Genomic DNA, 16,376 nt, shown 5'->3' with positions numbered 1-16,376 from the left:
CATGCCCAGCTTTAAGACTACCTTATTTTAACTGCCTTTCAAATAACCTTATAAGCTTGCAGAAAACCACATATAAGTAAAGAGGAAATTCTGAGCATAGAATTTGGGGTGACCTTGCTTAGTCCTCAGCCCCATTCCTCCCTCATGTACAAGAAAAATAAATTATGCAAGCTCAACTTCTTACAGATATGTTATACCTACGGTAGTGGCTTCAGCTTTTTATGTGATGGCTGGCTGCACGGTTATAAGCAGAGAAGTTTTCTCCACTTTTCAGTATCTGGGTTCAATGAAGAAAAAAAACCTGCTCAGATTGTATCTGCCACTTGCAACATTTAGCATCTGGTGGTAGTATGTCATTGAAGTCATAACACATAAAGTAAAAAAGTGCATGCAGAAAGAATGAATGAAAATTATTTTCTCTCTATTTTCCAATTTTCATTGTATTTAGGAATGGCTTCATTCTCACGAGTTGGTGTCTTCTTATTTTCTGCCTCTTCTGGGGGACTTCCTTCTGAAGAAATAACTTTTTCCAGACTCCTAAAGCAGAAAGGTTATGCAACAGCTCTAATAGGTAAAATTACATACATACACAGCACTATTTTTCATGCATTTCAGTCGAAAGAATATTAACTTTCCATGTAGGCTATTAAGGGTCTGCTTTAAGGGTTTTTTCCCTGCAGTGTTATAAGTTTATTTTTCTTGCACAAAGCTGAGTACATTCCGTTGCATATGTGAAACACTAATCAGGTAAGTGTGTCTAATTTACTTGTGTGGTTATAGTCTCATTGTGCAAGGAAATGAAGAAACACGATGAACAAATTGAAAATTATTTAAGCTCTTGAAAAGTTTTTGGTGTAAATAGGAGTTAGATTACAAAAGAGACAATGAGGTATCAATCACAGGAGACAAGTCAGCACAGTGGTAGGATTCATTTCACCAGTTTTCAAGTATCCATAAAGTAGATAATGTAGTACCTGACTAACCATCTGTTTTCTCTTCTTAGTCATCAGACAGAAATGGGCATTTCTAGGAAATATATCTTACCCTGTGGTAGATGTTTAATATAAAAATGTGTTTCTCTCTCATTATAAAGATACTTTGAACAACTAACTGCAGCATAAATATGCAGTGATGGGTAAAAGGAATCCCATTAGATGAATATTAAACAGAATTGGAATGAATATCGTAAAGGTATAAGATTTAAATAATTCATTTTTTTTCCTAATGTGGCACTGACTTGTTCTACACTGCTTAGATTCTAGATTTTTAGGAAATACAGATTGTATTACATAATGTATTTCTCTACTGGAATTGCAAGGAATTAGTTGTTTAGAGAACATCATATTGGAATGTTACTACATTAATTTAGGTGATGGATGTAGCCAATTTGCTTTTTAAATTTTTAAATTTTGGGAGTAATTTTTGTTTAAAAAATCAGCATGTTTAGCAAGGCTAACAATTCACAACAATGTTCAAAAAATATCTGTATTATATAGATAACCGTGCCTGTGTTCCTAACTAAAAATCCTTGTCAGCTATACCACAGTCTTATGAATTGCGTTGATGTCCTGACAGATTCAAAACAGAAAATCTGAAAATCCTAGCAGAATTACATTTATTGAAGGTGTATTTGAACCATAGTGCAGAAAAGCCAGTTGTAATTTGTCGTGATCATTGTAGAGTTAATTCCTATTGCTCCATATTGAAATAAAGAGTGAAAAAAAATAATTTTCCTGTTTGTAACAACCATTATGATACAACTCATTTTCTAAGGCTGACCTAGTTAATGTTCTTTTTTTAACTGCTTTCACTGCAACATGACAGCTTGCCACTTAGATCTCCAGAACTTGTCTCCATGATGCTTAATGAACAATTCTTCCAAGTGGTCTGAATGATAGCTATGAAACCATAAGATGTAATATTTCCATATCCTTAGAGTATAATGAAGGCTTCCAAAAATCAAGAAGTGCAATAAAATTAAAGATACAGCATATGTAAATGACAAAAAGAAAAATTATGTAGATTTGAAGACTAGATAGGCAGACTGTGATTCCCAGCCGACCCATTTTCTGCCTCTGCTGGTATTCTTATCACATCATATTGGTCTAGGTCAGGGAGTCTTTCCTTAGTTCAATCTAACTCAGCAGTTCCCAAACAATTAATTGTCAAATCCTGCACCAGTGATGGATTGGCATAAGCGTAATTTGAAGCCTTTCAGTTCCTCTAGCCTGTACTGTCACTTCTTTTTTTGCCAAGTTTCTTTCCCCTTTACTCTTTAAGGACAATTTTTTTCTTCCCTGAATGCATTCTGTTTTGGTTTTTTATATTAAATTTTTTCCCTCCTCTGAATACATGCTTCCTCTTGCTTGATGTGTCCCTAAATATATTTTAGCTATAAATCTACTTTATGTATATACACTTTTTTACCTCATTGTTTTTACCCTGTGACTTCAAGTAGGTGACATCTAATAGATCTGTCAGGAAGAACATAGTCAGATGATCTGCAACAAACCAAGTTCCGTCAAAAAAGGCAGATGCATTGCATATATATAATACTGCATCAGTTAGGGATCCGGGACATTAGCAAGAAATCTTCATGTTTTGTAGTAAACAGCTTTGCATAAAGCAAAAATTCCACTGAAAGTAGATGGGCATTATTTTAACTACTGCTCTACTCAATTCCAGTTGAGTAAATGTCAGGTTCTCATTATTGTTATCCTGTGTGTTGTCTAGCATTCTGAGAAGTTTAAAATTCACTTATGTAGCTTGTCTCTAATGTTTAAAATACTAATGGCTAAACTTGGACTTCCATCTTTCCTCCAGAATGAGGTGTTTTAATATGTGGATACATTGTGATGTGTCCAGTACAAGATTGGCTGAGTCTATGGAGAAGGATTAATAGAATAGTTATTAGCAGAACAGTTTAAAATCTGAGTACATGAGTAATATATGCGTATATATTTTATATTACTACTGGTATGTACTTCATATATTTTGTCAAGAACATTAAATATTTCTGTTTGCATCTTGCAAGAGTAGAGGGGTGACATGGATTTTTACAGCCTCTCCAGCATTCTGGGTTCTGAAAACCTGAGTTCCAATTGAAGTTGTGTGGTTGAATAGGACTTGCCTCTCATTTCGAGTTCCCTTTTGTTGTGTTACTTTCAGTCTGCAGAAATCTTAATTGTGGCTGAAGCGGTGGTACTCATAATTTGCAATTAACAGCATAAAATTCACTCAAAAGCTTGGCAGAATCTACTGAAATGCACACAAAGGTTATGTGAAGTATCCATACTATGAAGCTCCACTTGGCAAAGAGGTGAGAGCATTTTGCCCTTTTCTCAGTTTCAGAAGGGCCCCAGAGCACATACATCAGTTGAAACATGAGATCAAGGCAGGGGTTGTTGTCACAAGGAATGAAACGAAGCATGTATTTTAGAACCAGTCATCACTTGCTTTTTCAGAGTAGCACAGGACCTATCAAAACCCTCTACCTCATTATCTATTTGAGAATGGCAATTGTATCTTTCCATCACAGTTGCTGACATAATTTGAACCAGTTCTTCTGTTGCTTTCCCCAGCTAACCTGCTCTCTGCTTTATTTGACTTAAGTTGCTTCTCAACAAATCTTTTTTTGAGGCCCAAGTTCATCCTGACATTGAACAATTTGTTGTGCTTGCTGAAATCCTTTTGATAAAAATAGGTCCTATATTTTACCCTGCCCTAATTTGTTGTTGCAATATTCTTCTGTCCAGGCTTGCAATGTCTAGTTTTATCAAGATCCAGTTCAAACAAACTTCTTTATATCATGATAAGTAACCTTGAAAGTATATTTAATTTGTCTTTGTTTCTTTTTCATATTTTTTCCTGAATTATAGGTGCTTTGAGATTAACAAGTAACAGCAAAAAATGCAATATAAAGCTTTAAGATCCTTTATATCTGTGATTATAAGCTTCAGCCTTTATTTCAGTTATCTAACTTAATGAGAGTCGTTTCATGCTCACCTTGCTAGACATCTGACTTTGCAATATTCCATACAGCGTGTAAACCCAAGAGAAAACTTTGAAGTGTTCCTTTTCCAAAACTTGTGTCTGTGTTTTTTGGGAATTAAATTGAGTTTCACTCTTAGCTAGCCTTTTATGACATCATTATAACATCTAAAATTTCAGTATAATGGCCTGCATTGCTGTCCTTGTCACTGGCCATAATAATGTTCACTGGACCATGTGAAAAGTAGTGGGTAGAGACGTTCTGCCTGCAGAAAGCAGAATCCTGCCCCAGGTGAGGGACCATCTGACAGTAAATGGGAAAACTGATGGAAAGCTGTAGAGGCCTCCATTTCAGTGGCATATAAGCAGACCTGAAAATGCCTTTATACCCACTTCTGTGATATATAGAAGATATTTCTAACCTAAGGCCATCAAGAGATGTACAAGGAGAACTGGAGTCTCAAACATGCATTCAGTAAGGCTCAAGATTTGTGTGGTATTCTTCTCCACCTTTGCTGACAGGTGGCCCTAGGCACATGACATTCCCATCCTGTACCTTATCTCTGTCATTTGTGAAATAGAAATAATGACATTGAGTCTGTTTGCTAGGTACTATTTAAAAAACTCAGAGCTGACCCCCATCTTCACCCTCTTTGATACTGCAGTACCAGCATTTTTCATTGCCAAAGGCAGAAGGACAGGATAAATATGCTGCTCTCTAGACCCAGGAAATGCTTAGGACTGCCTGCATCAGAACTCTTTCTTAAAGATTTGTAAAAGCTAGGATGATTCAGGAAAGGGGAAAATTCTAGATATGGGTGTTTGTTTGTTTGTTTTTTTCCTTTCACGTACTTTCTGCCATATGTATCCTGAAGTCTGTAGAGCAAGGTACTTCAAATTTCTTTGAGCTAATGTATGGGCTTGAGGACTTATTTGGTTTGTGGGATTTTTGCTTATTTCTTTTAAGTTCATAGCCCCTGAATTGTACTCGTCATGATTAGGTATATGAATTAGAAAAAAAAAAAAATAACATTTGACCCAGCAATCTGTATTATCATACAATTTTTCAAGGGTGACACGTTTTGTCAAATATTAAACACATTTCCTTTCTGAGACCAGAGAGCATAGCTTTAGTCATAATTTATGTCAATAGGCTCAACCAAATTTGATTTTTTTTTAAATTAGGCATTTGAATTTAAAAACAGCTAACAGTTAGATCAGTTGCAATGCATAAACATATAGTGAGGGGTTGTACCTAAGTCACAGAATGAATAATCTAGATACTTCCTGTAATCAGCATGAACACAGATTATGCCACTACAATGCAAATCAGACGATTTTCTTCTGTCAGTCACTGTCCAACAGTATTGCAGAATTAGAATGATTTCCTAGTACGACAAAATGCTGTGAGAGATATGGTGGTAAAATACTTGTTTCTATTGTTTCTTTTCTATTTATATATAAAAAAATATGTATATACAAAAATCTCCTTCACTATATTCATGTATGTAGTGAGGGGGATTAGTAATTTCCAAGATTTTGCAATAATATAAATAATAAACACCTTGGTAATTTCACTATTCTTGATTTTTTTACTGTTTGTTACTGTTTTTTTCTTTCTCTTTTTTTTTAAACTAGTCAAATGTGATTTATTTTCCAGAAAAAAAAATCTGAAAAGGTATTTCATAATTCCATATTGGATCTTTCTAAGAAAGCAGTAGCTGCTACACAATTATGAGTACCTAACTGTAATATACATGCACAAAGGCTTCATTTTCAAAGTTAACTATCTGTTAGGGCTCTGTTGCTTTTCTAGTCTAGTGAACCTGCTAGCCCACTCAGAATTTAATCGTCTCCATAACAAGCTGTGCAAAACTATTTCTGACTAAAACAAAGAAGCAGACATGAAACAGAGCCTTTGATAAAAATGTAAAGAAAGAGTTGATAGAAACTAGGGATCCACACAATAAATGCTGGAGGCAGGGGATATCAGTCAGATATCAAGAGTTTCTTAGCTGGAATAGCTCACATTATAAGTTTGATGATTTAACTACAAAAATACTCCCTGTCTTCTCTCTTTGTAGGAAAGTGGCATCTTGGGATGAACTGTGAAAGCAGTAATGACTTCTGTCACCACCCCCTCAGTCATGGATTTGATTACTTTTATGGGCTTACCGTGACCAATTTTAGAGACTGCAAACCTGGCCAAGGCAGTGTATTTTTAAAAGGGGTTCAGAAATCCCTCGTCATCCCAATCCAAATCGCTGGAATCACCCTGATGTCTTTGGCAATAGTGCAATACATTGGCCTACTCAATGTGCCATTCCAAACATTGGGTTACTGCTTGTTAATAATCGCTATTTCACTTGCAGTTTTGACTTTTTTCTTTTATCATTTTCGACACTTGAACTGCTTCTTAATGAGGAACCATCAGATTATCCAGCAACCTCTGTCCTATGAGAACCTTACTCAGAGACTGACAAAGGAAGCCGTGCAGTTTGTAGGAAGGTAGGTTTCTGAATGTTATGTTAATGCCTGCATTTCATAATGACAATGCTTCCAAAGAAGTGGGGGGAAAAAAAAGTGAACTGATGAGCATGTTATTATATATTATATATTTTTTCCTCTAAAATGTAACTGAAGTTAATCTTTTTAGTGAGCGTGACTTTCTGTCTTGTATGTCATTCTTTATAAAAATTTGAAACTATTTATGTTTACATGCTTCAGATTAAAAATTCAAAACTCACTATTTTAGGATTTTCATTCTGGAGACTCTCATGTAACTTGAAATATGAAAAATCTTTTGTGGTGTGACTTAGTTATGTGAAAGCACTGTGCAGAGACATAATCCGTGACTTTTCTGGAATAGGAAACTGTTCTTTATTGTTGACTTGATGCATCCATTAAATGGCATTCCTAAGGCAAATTTTTTAACATACTGTCATTTTAGATGCTTCTACTTTTATATCAGATTCATTTTGAAAAGATTTGAATTATAGATGTTAGGAAATCAATGGTTTTTTTGAAAGCAATGATTTTTTTAATAGCCACCACATCAGATCACCTAGGCATTAGATGTACAAAATCATCCTGAGTTGTCCTTCATTTTTGCAAATTTCACTACTTGGGAATAATTCCACAGGTCTTTCAATGGCATCAGATCATAAAAGTATAAATTTGTATATTCTGAAATACGCAGAGCCAAGCCCAGACAGTTGTAGTGAATGTATCTAAATCCAATTGGCAGTTAGATACTGTTGGTGTTCCCCAGGGTTCGTTTTTGGAACCAGTTTTTTTTACTATCCTTATTAATGATCTGGATAAGGAGATTGAGTACTACCACAGTCAGTTTGCAGATGACACTGAATTGGGCAGAAGTGTTGATCTGGTTGAGGGTAGGGAGGCTCTGCTGAGCGATGTGGACAGGCTGGAATGATGGCCTAAGGCCAACTATACGAAACTAAACAAGGCTAAGTGCCAGGTCCTGCACTTTGGTCAAGAGCCCCGTGCAATACTACAAGCTTGGGGACAAATGGCTGGAAAGCTGCATGGCGGGGAAGGACCTGAGAGTACTGGTCGACAGCCAGCAGAATATAAACCAGCAGTGTGCCCAGGTGGCCAGGAAGGCCAAAAGCATCCTGACTTATATCAGAAACACCGTGGCCACAAGGAGTAAGAAAGTGATTATCTCCCTGTATGTGGTGGTGGTGAGGGTGCACCTGGAATACTACATTTGGTTTTGGGCCCCTTCACTACAAGAAAGACATTGAGCTGCTGGAGCATGTCCAGAGAAGGACAACAAAGCTGGTGAAAAGTCTAGAGGAAAAGTGTTATGAGAAATGGCTAAGGGAACTGGGATTATTTAGCCTGGAGGAGACTGATGGGAGACCTTGCTGCTTTCTACAACTACTTGAAAGGAGGTTGTAACGAGGTGAGTGTCAGTTTCTTCTCCCAAGTAATAAATGGTAGGATGAGAGGAAAGAGCCTCAAGTTCTGTCACAGTACATTTAGATTGGATATTAGGAAAAATGTCTTCACTGAAAGAGTGATAAAAGCATTGGAACAGGCTTCAGAGTTGCCATCCCTGGAAATGTTCAGAGAACGTGTAGACATGGCACTTCATAACATGGGTTTGTAGGCTTGATGGCATTGGGCTGACAGTTCACCTTGATGATCTTAGAGGTCTTTTCCAACCTTAATGATTCTATGATTGTAAATATTAATCAATATATTTGGAGCAAAAATAATTCATTCATTTAACTTATTAAAAAATATGCCAGAGTGTTTTTCTCAGTCATTTTTGAAACAGGTTGCACCATTTCTAAAAAGAGTTGTAAAAAGAAAAAACATGTTCTAAGACATAAGAAGACCCTTAATTACTATTCTGAAATGCTGATACCATGTGGTTACTCTGAATACATCCATGTGTTTTCATTGCTGAATATAAACTTATACAAAAGATTCGGAGGCTAAACTTTCTAAGCTTAGTGCCTGCATACAAGAATGTTAGCAAGAAAATATGTTTATCTAAAATCTGGATCTAATACTGCAATTTTTCTTTAAATTTTGTGACTATAAATACTTGATGTGGCCATGTCTACCTAGCATACCAAAATAAGATGTTTCTTATATAAAATTTCTTTAAGTCTTCTCAACAATCAACATTCTCATGAGTATTTATAAATAATCTAAAACATCTTTATTTCCTCTTGGCAATGGTGATAGATTGTAAAGATGTCTTCTCATCTACATTCTAATTTAACAGTGAAGTACTTTGTTTACTACAAATACACACATACATAGCCCCTCTTTGAAAATTGTTGAGAGGTTATTTTCTTAGTGACCAAGAACTTGGTGATTTTAAATGACTCTTACATTAACTATATGTTGGCAGTCTCTTCCATGATTTAGAAGTATGTAATGTGCCTGTACTGAGTCATAATGGTTTGGATATCTCTGAATGTTTCATTGATTTCAATGCAATGAAAATAAAATGGTAGCCCTAAAAGCGGCAAGTTCAAGATTAGAAACCAATGCTAGAAAACTAGTAACTCTTAACTTTATTAATGTTCATAATGTGTACAATGTTATTGTATATCTTAGTGTTTAGAGCTTTACAAAATAGTGTACCATTCAAGTCAGCATAGCTTTGGTGAGTCAGCTGGGGGTAAATAGCTTTACATCAGCTGGCCACTTAGCCCAGTTCTCAATGTAGTTTCCAGACAAAAATAATGTTAAATTAAAGTCAAGGTTAATAGCACATATTTGTAATTTACAATAAACTTCGTTACAGGAATGCGGTAATTATAGTGAGAATTATAACCCAGAGAATTCAGAGTCAGTGTTAAATTAAAGAATATCTAAGCATGTTAAGATATTGAGAAGCAATTAGGGCACTCAAGCAATCTTAACTGTGCCCTGTAGTGAATTCACATGCAAAGTATATGACCATAAAACTTGCTCCTGGGAATATGAGTAATTAGATTAATATTCACTGAACTGATCTGTCCCATATATTAGCATGAGCAACAAAATCAATATTTGCTTTGACTCACTGCTTCTGACATTACATAGTTCATACCTGTCAACTGTAGTGCACCAGTAGACCATTGCTTTTATGAGTAGTCTACTGACTTTGGCAATTTGTAGGGGAATGGCCTTCAGAAGGCAGCCAGGTTGAAGCAGCAGTCAGACATCTGGCACTCATCAGTGAAAGCGCACCAGGGTTTTGGAAGCCACATTTGCTCCACAGCACTCTTGTCATTCTTTCAGTGAGCAATCTCCCTCAACCCTCCCTTAGCCACACATTTGACTCAGCACTTGATTTCTTACACAGACTTCTTTTATTTAGACTGTAAGTAGCAAGCTCAGTCCTGTACGCAGTAATCCCTGTGAACAAGTATACCCAAGTTCGAACAATCTTGAATTTGAATAACTCAGTTATTTGCTGTAACTGGTTCGGAATACATTTTATTATCAAATTAAAAATCATCAGCTATCATGCAAGTTTTAGTTGGTTAATTATCTTTACAATAGATATATGATGAAGCTCCAATCATCCACAGCATGGCTACTTCCTATACAGACCTTTTATGCCATATTTATAAATATAATATATAAATGTATGCATAGTTATATGTATATAAATCAGTTGCAACATAAATGTTTTATCTATAAGTTTATAGTGTCTCTTACCTGCGTTACCTTTATAAGTTCTTCAGAGTCCAGGCAACAGGCTTCCTGACACTATTCTCTCTTCTAGCTGTTTCTCAGTCATGTCAGCTTTATATCACGTATATAATAATTAGAATTTCTATTTTTAGTCTTCCTATAATTTCTTAATAGCACACAGCCATGTGCTGTTATACTTACTTTGGTCTGATTTTTGGAGGCCTGATATTGTATTTGTGCTTCCTGAGTCTAGGATATGTGTATTACTCTTTTCATTTGTTCCCAGGTAGATTAAAAGAGAGAAAGTACTATATTCAATGCTCCATGACAGACTTTGAGGATAATTTCACGTCTAGCAAAAAAACCTGTTGTTCAGAGAGATCATACTTGTCTATCATATTAAAGATTAACTTAGATTTTATTGTGATGAAGTAGAATGGAGCCCTGCCACGTCATGTTCCCATCTCATTACCTCCCTGGAATCATATGTAAAATCTCAGTTTAACTTGACAACTGCAGGCCAGCAAATTCAGAGCCCAACCTGTTGCTCTGCTCCTGTAGTTTTAGATCATGAATGCACAGAAGAACAAGGAAGTGTACCCAGGGAGTTTTCAATCAGCAAATGTATAGAGCAAAATTGCAGGAAAAAAAGTTAGAAGACCTGTGTATGAACCACAAAGTCAGATTGATGGTATTGCTCTCTCACCCACTTTAAAGCTGTGTTTTACACAACCTGAACCAAATCCTTGAGTAATGTAAAGACTCCTCACACTAAGTAAGAATAACCTAGTACGATGAAATGATGTTTTCAGGATCGGTTAAGCACGTATTAAAGAATATCTTCTGTCAGATGTGTGTAATCTCTCCGGCCACTTAGTAAATTGAAAAGACTGTGTGATTCATGTTAGAATAAAAAATTTTTACTATATTTCAGTAAGTAAATCTCAGATCACAAGTCCCCTGTGTTTGGAATGAGTAAAAGACAGTGGTGATACATTTTTGAAGGAGCTCTTTACTGAAGTGGTTCAGGAGTTAAGCTGTTATTGTCAAATTTCTTTCCTGCCTACTAGCTGATATTGTCATTCCATTTTCAAGGTCATGGGAAAGGTAGTCAGTTATGATTCTCCTCAAAGAGTTTTGGCAGGAGATAAATAGCTGCCTGTGATCTTTTATATGACATTAATAGGTGAGACACTTTACCACCTGACAGTAAGCTGTCAATCAGAACCTGTCAATTCAAGTTGTAAAGAAGAGAATGATGCAGTGCCCTTCCATATCAATCATTGAGTCGATGACTCTTCATGAACGTAAGATCTTTGTGTCAGTTCAATTTAAAAAATAAAACAAACAAAAAGTCCAATACCTGAGCTATTATCTCTTGAAAATAACAGTTAAAGTGGAGGTTTCTGATACTCAGATTAAGCAATACAGAAGTATGCACTGTCTCTGCAACTTTAGAACAAGGTAGTTTGCATAAATACTAAATTGTGCCTACATTGTAAGTATAAAGTAGATTTTTATGGTGTTTTACCCTAGAATTTATATAGTACTCTCAATTAAATATGTTGAAGGAAAAAGCCAAAGATAATCCCATATGGTAAAAAATGCAGGTTGTAAAACAAAAATCAGCTGACTGGCTGGAATGTTCTTTAAGGAAAGGTCAGTATTACATTAATATATATACGATATATTAAAGTTATAATTATGTGTCTTTTTTTACTTGAAATGCTGACATTTTTAGTCTTTTTCATTGACTCAGAAATCTCGTGCTATTTGTTGCTACAGTAATTGAAGGTTCTCACATATATGACCTTTCAAATAGCAACAAACACAACTTTGTGGAAAGGTATCTTTTATGTAAAATATTATCTTTTTTACATTTTTTTAATTGGTATTTTAATGCTAAGATACAGAATATGTGGGCAAGTACTGGAAGGGAACTAAAATTATTTTATTTCCATTTTCCACATCAAAAATGTTCTACTTATTCTTTTATTTTTTTAAAACAAGGAGATTTTTTTATAAAGAAAATATCCCAGTCAGAAATGGACTTATCATGTGTGTAATCTGGATAAAATTTTGCCATTTTGAGTTGATGTACTGCTATCTATGCCAGAAAAAAAGAAAGCTTTAGACATGCAATTTCTGCAAAAACAGATCCAACCAGGGAGAGAGGAAAAATGTATCATAAATATATGAAATTAAACATACTTATTTTTTCTAAAAAGTAAAGTATTGATGTTGTATTAATCCCTTTTAAAAAAACACTTTGTTTTCAGATTCTAAAGGTTAGACAGTTTGTATGTACATGTCTACATTGTTCCTCCCCTCTTTAAATGTGGATAAATCAACTGCGTGAGGAAGTATATAATCTCCCTTCGCTGTTGATGTGAATCACGGGGATTATCCACCACTGATAAGCAAGAGAAAATGTGGTAAAAAAAGCCAAAATATTCTATAATTAACTCTGTGCATTAAGGTGAGATCCAGACAAGTTTTCCAGGTAGCACATATGTGATTCAACTGGTATTTACAATACGCATCATGTACTGCAAATGCTGTTAGAGCGTATAGCAGTAAATTTGGCTAGAACCACACAATTTTAAGTTAAGTTCTGTAAATTATGCATAAGAAAGATTGTTACTTGAGCTGTGCTTTCACAGCCTGCTGGAACTGCTTGTACATATTGTGTTGACAGCTCACATGAACAGCAGAGTTTACAGAGAGTCTATTTATTGCACTCTTTCTTTTGTATCAGTTCAGAAAGTAGACAGAAGACAATGGAGACTATTCATTATGGAGGAAAAAATATTTCTTTATATTAGTATGTACTTTGAGATTACATATTCTTTGATACAATGTATTTGTAGTGTTAGGTACTGATCACATGCATACGTGTACACAGATCATTAAATGGCAAGAGATGATTTGTCACATACCTTAGTACAGGAAAAAGAAGGAGGAAAATTCCTAATATGCTTAATTTAATATAGTCAGTGATGTCATGGTATGTTTGACCCTAGCCCTTGTAATAGACTAGTTGATTAGCTTCCATATGACCTTATGAGTTAGATAATCATGTTTCACATACATGGCTGTAGTTACAACTCTATGCTTTTGAACAGGAATTCTATTTGGACTTTTAAATGTTTAGTGGTAAAAGTAAGAGAGGTGCTCATAGCCAGAAACTGCTAGGTTTTTGGCTTTAAACAAGTCCTCTTGTAATTAGTAATTAGATTTTTTTTGTTTATTGTTGCTTTCAATTCAGTATGCAGTTACTTCTTGAATGTGTATATTCAGGATTACCTGTAATCAGTCACTGCATTCTTTTGAAAGATTTCTTTGTAGATTTTTTTTTTTACTGGGTATGCTAAGGATTTGGGGGCTTGTTTTTGTTTTTATTCCAGAAACACCAAGGCACCTTTTCTTCTTGTCCTGTCTTATCTTCATGTCCATACTGCTCTATACGCTTCAAAAAATTTCAGAGGAAAGAGCAAGCATGGTTTATATGGAGACGCAGTGGAAGAAATGGACTGGAGTATAGGTACGTTACATGTGCTTCTAACGTCAGTGGAGGGAATTCATGTCCACTAAATGCAGACTTTGGCAATTTGGATGTCTACAGTATATCTGACATGCTTGTCCTTTATATTTAGGGGGAAAGAAGTAGTAATTTAAAAGGCACAGTAATCTTACCTCTTGTAATATCTACTTTCTGATCAAATTTATTGTGTCCTATAAATGCCTCCGCTCCTCTTTGATTATGAAGTTAGTTCGTACAGTATGAACTCAGCAGAGATATGGACACTTTAACTATGGACTTTCAAGTAGTTGAATCTAAACTCATGAGCTTCTGAGTGCCATCTGACCTCTGCAGGTCATCCTCATAAAGTAATATACTACCTCGAAAAGTAACCACATGATATTGATATCAACACATTTTCAAATAAAGTGTCTGCAGTCTGCAATATTAAGAAAAGTAATTTGCTAATTATTTTAGTGACTTCTTTGAATTAGTGAAATCACTCAGATGAGTTCCACTTCTGTTTGTGAAGAACAGTCAAAACCAATTTATCCTTCAAAGCCTTCCACTTTCTCTGAGGCTGGAGAGCAGTAGATCGTTATATCCTTCAACAGGATTCCCTTATCTCTAGATCTATTCTGATTCCAGAGATGATCACCTGTGGAAACAACTAACAGGTGATCTTTTAAAATAATTGTATTGGAGAACAACAGAATTAGGAGCTAAAGTTGAGTTTACATTGCTCAAGTAAATACATACACCAAGTCAATTCTGTTCTCAGTACAGCTCAGTGCAAATTGTCTTTCTTCAAGGAAATGTTACTTCTTTATTCTGCTTTGGTGCATACATTTTTTTAAACTATGCAAGCACGTACAGTTAAATGTAACGTATAGTCCTTTGCACATTTTGCATCAAGAGGTCTAGTTGCAGAAGGTAGGGGGGAAAAGGCATCATTTAGTGATTTGTAATGTATTTAGTGTAGTATTTGCAAAACTGGGAAAAACCCTTGTTGGAAACTGTGATGCACTGAGTAGGAAGGAGTTTTAATGTGGACAGTAACTGGATTACATAGGGAAAAAACCCTCTTTTGCAAATCAGTTTTTCTATATAGAGAGTGGCTTCCATTCCAGTTGTATTGCAACCTGTATCTTTATAATTGCTGTCAAAGGCCACCAGCATTTGGTCAATCAAGTTCTTGCATTAGATAAAAATATGCATGTATTGTCATTTCTATTTGCATCCACATTGTACTGAACTACTGAGTGTTGTTTGGTCTTCCCATCTGTGTTTGATTTTACTATCTCTTTTTCTATTCTGTGATAGCTTATCGCATCCTCTTTGGTCACTTTCTGCTGCCATTACATTTTACTGCCTCCTTCAGGAGACTGTCTCTGGGGTTTAAACAGCAAGTTGGATACCAAGAGATCTGACATGCTGCTAATTCAGGCTGTTAGGTGATGCAGAAGTGATAACAGACTGAAACCATTACTTTCTTGCAGAATGGCAACAGGCTCTCAGGAGATGTGTTAGACAAACCAAACTGTAGGACAGAAGCATATTATTAAAAAAGCTTGGGATAAAGCAGAGGTGCAAATTCAGCGGTGAGAACAGGAATTTTGAACAAACTCAGGGAGGAAAGAGATGAGTTTCCTCATGTATTGTCCTTTACAATCCATTGCATGACCATTATGGCAGTGGAGCTATCTTAATCAACCAGGAAACAGATTCTCAGCTGTCATACACTAGTATGCAAGCATCAGATTTTGTTTTAGTTGGCAATCTGGTTGTTTGCTTTTGCATGTGTCTTGTAAGACTCCTTTGTTGCCAGGTGTGTATTTGCTCCAGAAGGTAGAAAATGTGTTTGGTTCCTCTGTTCCTCTGTTACTTTCTTCTCCATTATTAGAATGATGAAAAAAAGTTATGGCTGACATTTCCAAGGTAGTCTGAAGGAATAACACAGCTTTTTTGTCTTTGTTTTTGTTGTTGTTTTTTAATTGAAGGGAGCACTTATTTCCATTAACCTTCACTGAAAATTCCAGTCTTAATGTGTCAGCAGTGTCACACAAAGTGGATTTATTTACTGTACTACTGATGTCAGCAATAAGTATTTTCTTGGAAAGCCTCTCAAGATGTTACAGTAGAAAAGTCAAACAAAATTTTCTAGAAAAGCTGAAACTATAAGCCTTCTAGAAAGGAAAGTTTTATCATTCACTAGACAGAAATTAGTATTTATGCATGGATGAATGTAACTTGCAAAACCAGTAAGAACAAAGTAGCTGAGATATAACAATATGCTGCAAAACCTAATTAAAGACAACACAAGCGTAGGAAACAAAAATGAGCATCTGGCAGGAAAGGAAACACCAACTTCAACTCAATTCTAAAAGAAACTTACAGTGTGTTATCTGCTGACTGAGAGTGGATGACATAAAAAGGCAGAAAATAAGTTAGAAGTAGAAGTTTGGACTGTCAAGTACTAGTGATGAAAAAGTTATATTGGGATTGGACCATTAAATGTTGTTCCTGATCTGAGAGATAGGTTGGAATTAGAAAGAAGTCTTTAGCTGCCATTTGCCAGATAATTAGCCTTTCTAGTAAGACAGAGAAGAACACTCAGACTGAGAATTCTAAATAAAAGACAGTTCTCCATTTTCATTTGTTTATTTATTGAGAATCAATTACCTAGTTAGAC

General features: G+C 35.4%; 1 protein-coding gene across 2 annotated transcripts in view; it reads left to right on the top strand.

The window, feature by feature from the left end:
• The window catches only part of STS (steroid sulfatase), a 110,082-nt gene that overhangs the window by 23,972 nt on the left and 69,734 nt on the right, over nt 1-16,376 (top strand). For both annotated transcript variants that reach the window (XM_069875368.1, XM_069875377.1), the window contains exons 4-6: nt 449-571; nt 6,075-6,498; nt 13,569-13,705. In XM_069875368.1, the coding sequence (XP_069731469.1) occupies nt 449-571; nt 6,075-6,498; nt 13,569-13,705 (684 nt within the window). The remainder of the gene's footprint in view (nt 1-448; nt 572-6,074; nt 6,499-13,568; nt 13,706-16,376) is intronic.

Source organism: Phaenicophaeus curvirostris, chromosome 1 (genome assembly GCF_032191515.1).
Source record: "Phaenicophaeus curvirostris isolate KB17595 chromosome 1, BPBGC_Pcur_1.0, whole genome shotgun sequence".
Classification (NCBI taxonomy): domain Eukaryota; kingdom Metazoa; phylum Chordata; class Aves; order Cuculiformes; family Cuculidae; genus Phaenicophaeus; species Phaenicophaeus curvirostris.
This window is presented reverse-complemented; position numbering and strand designations above follow the sequence as displayed.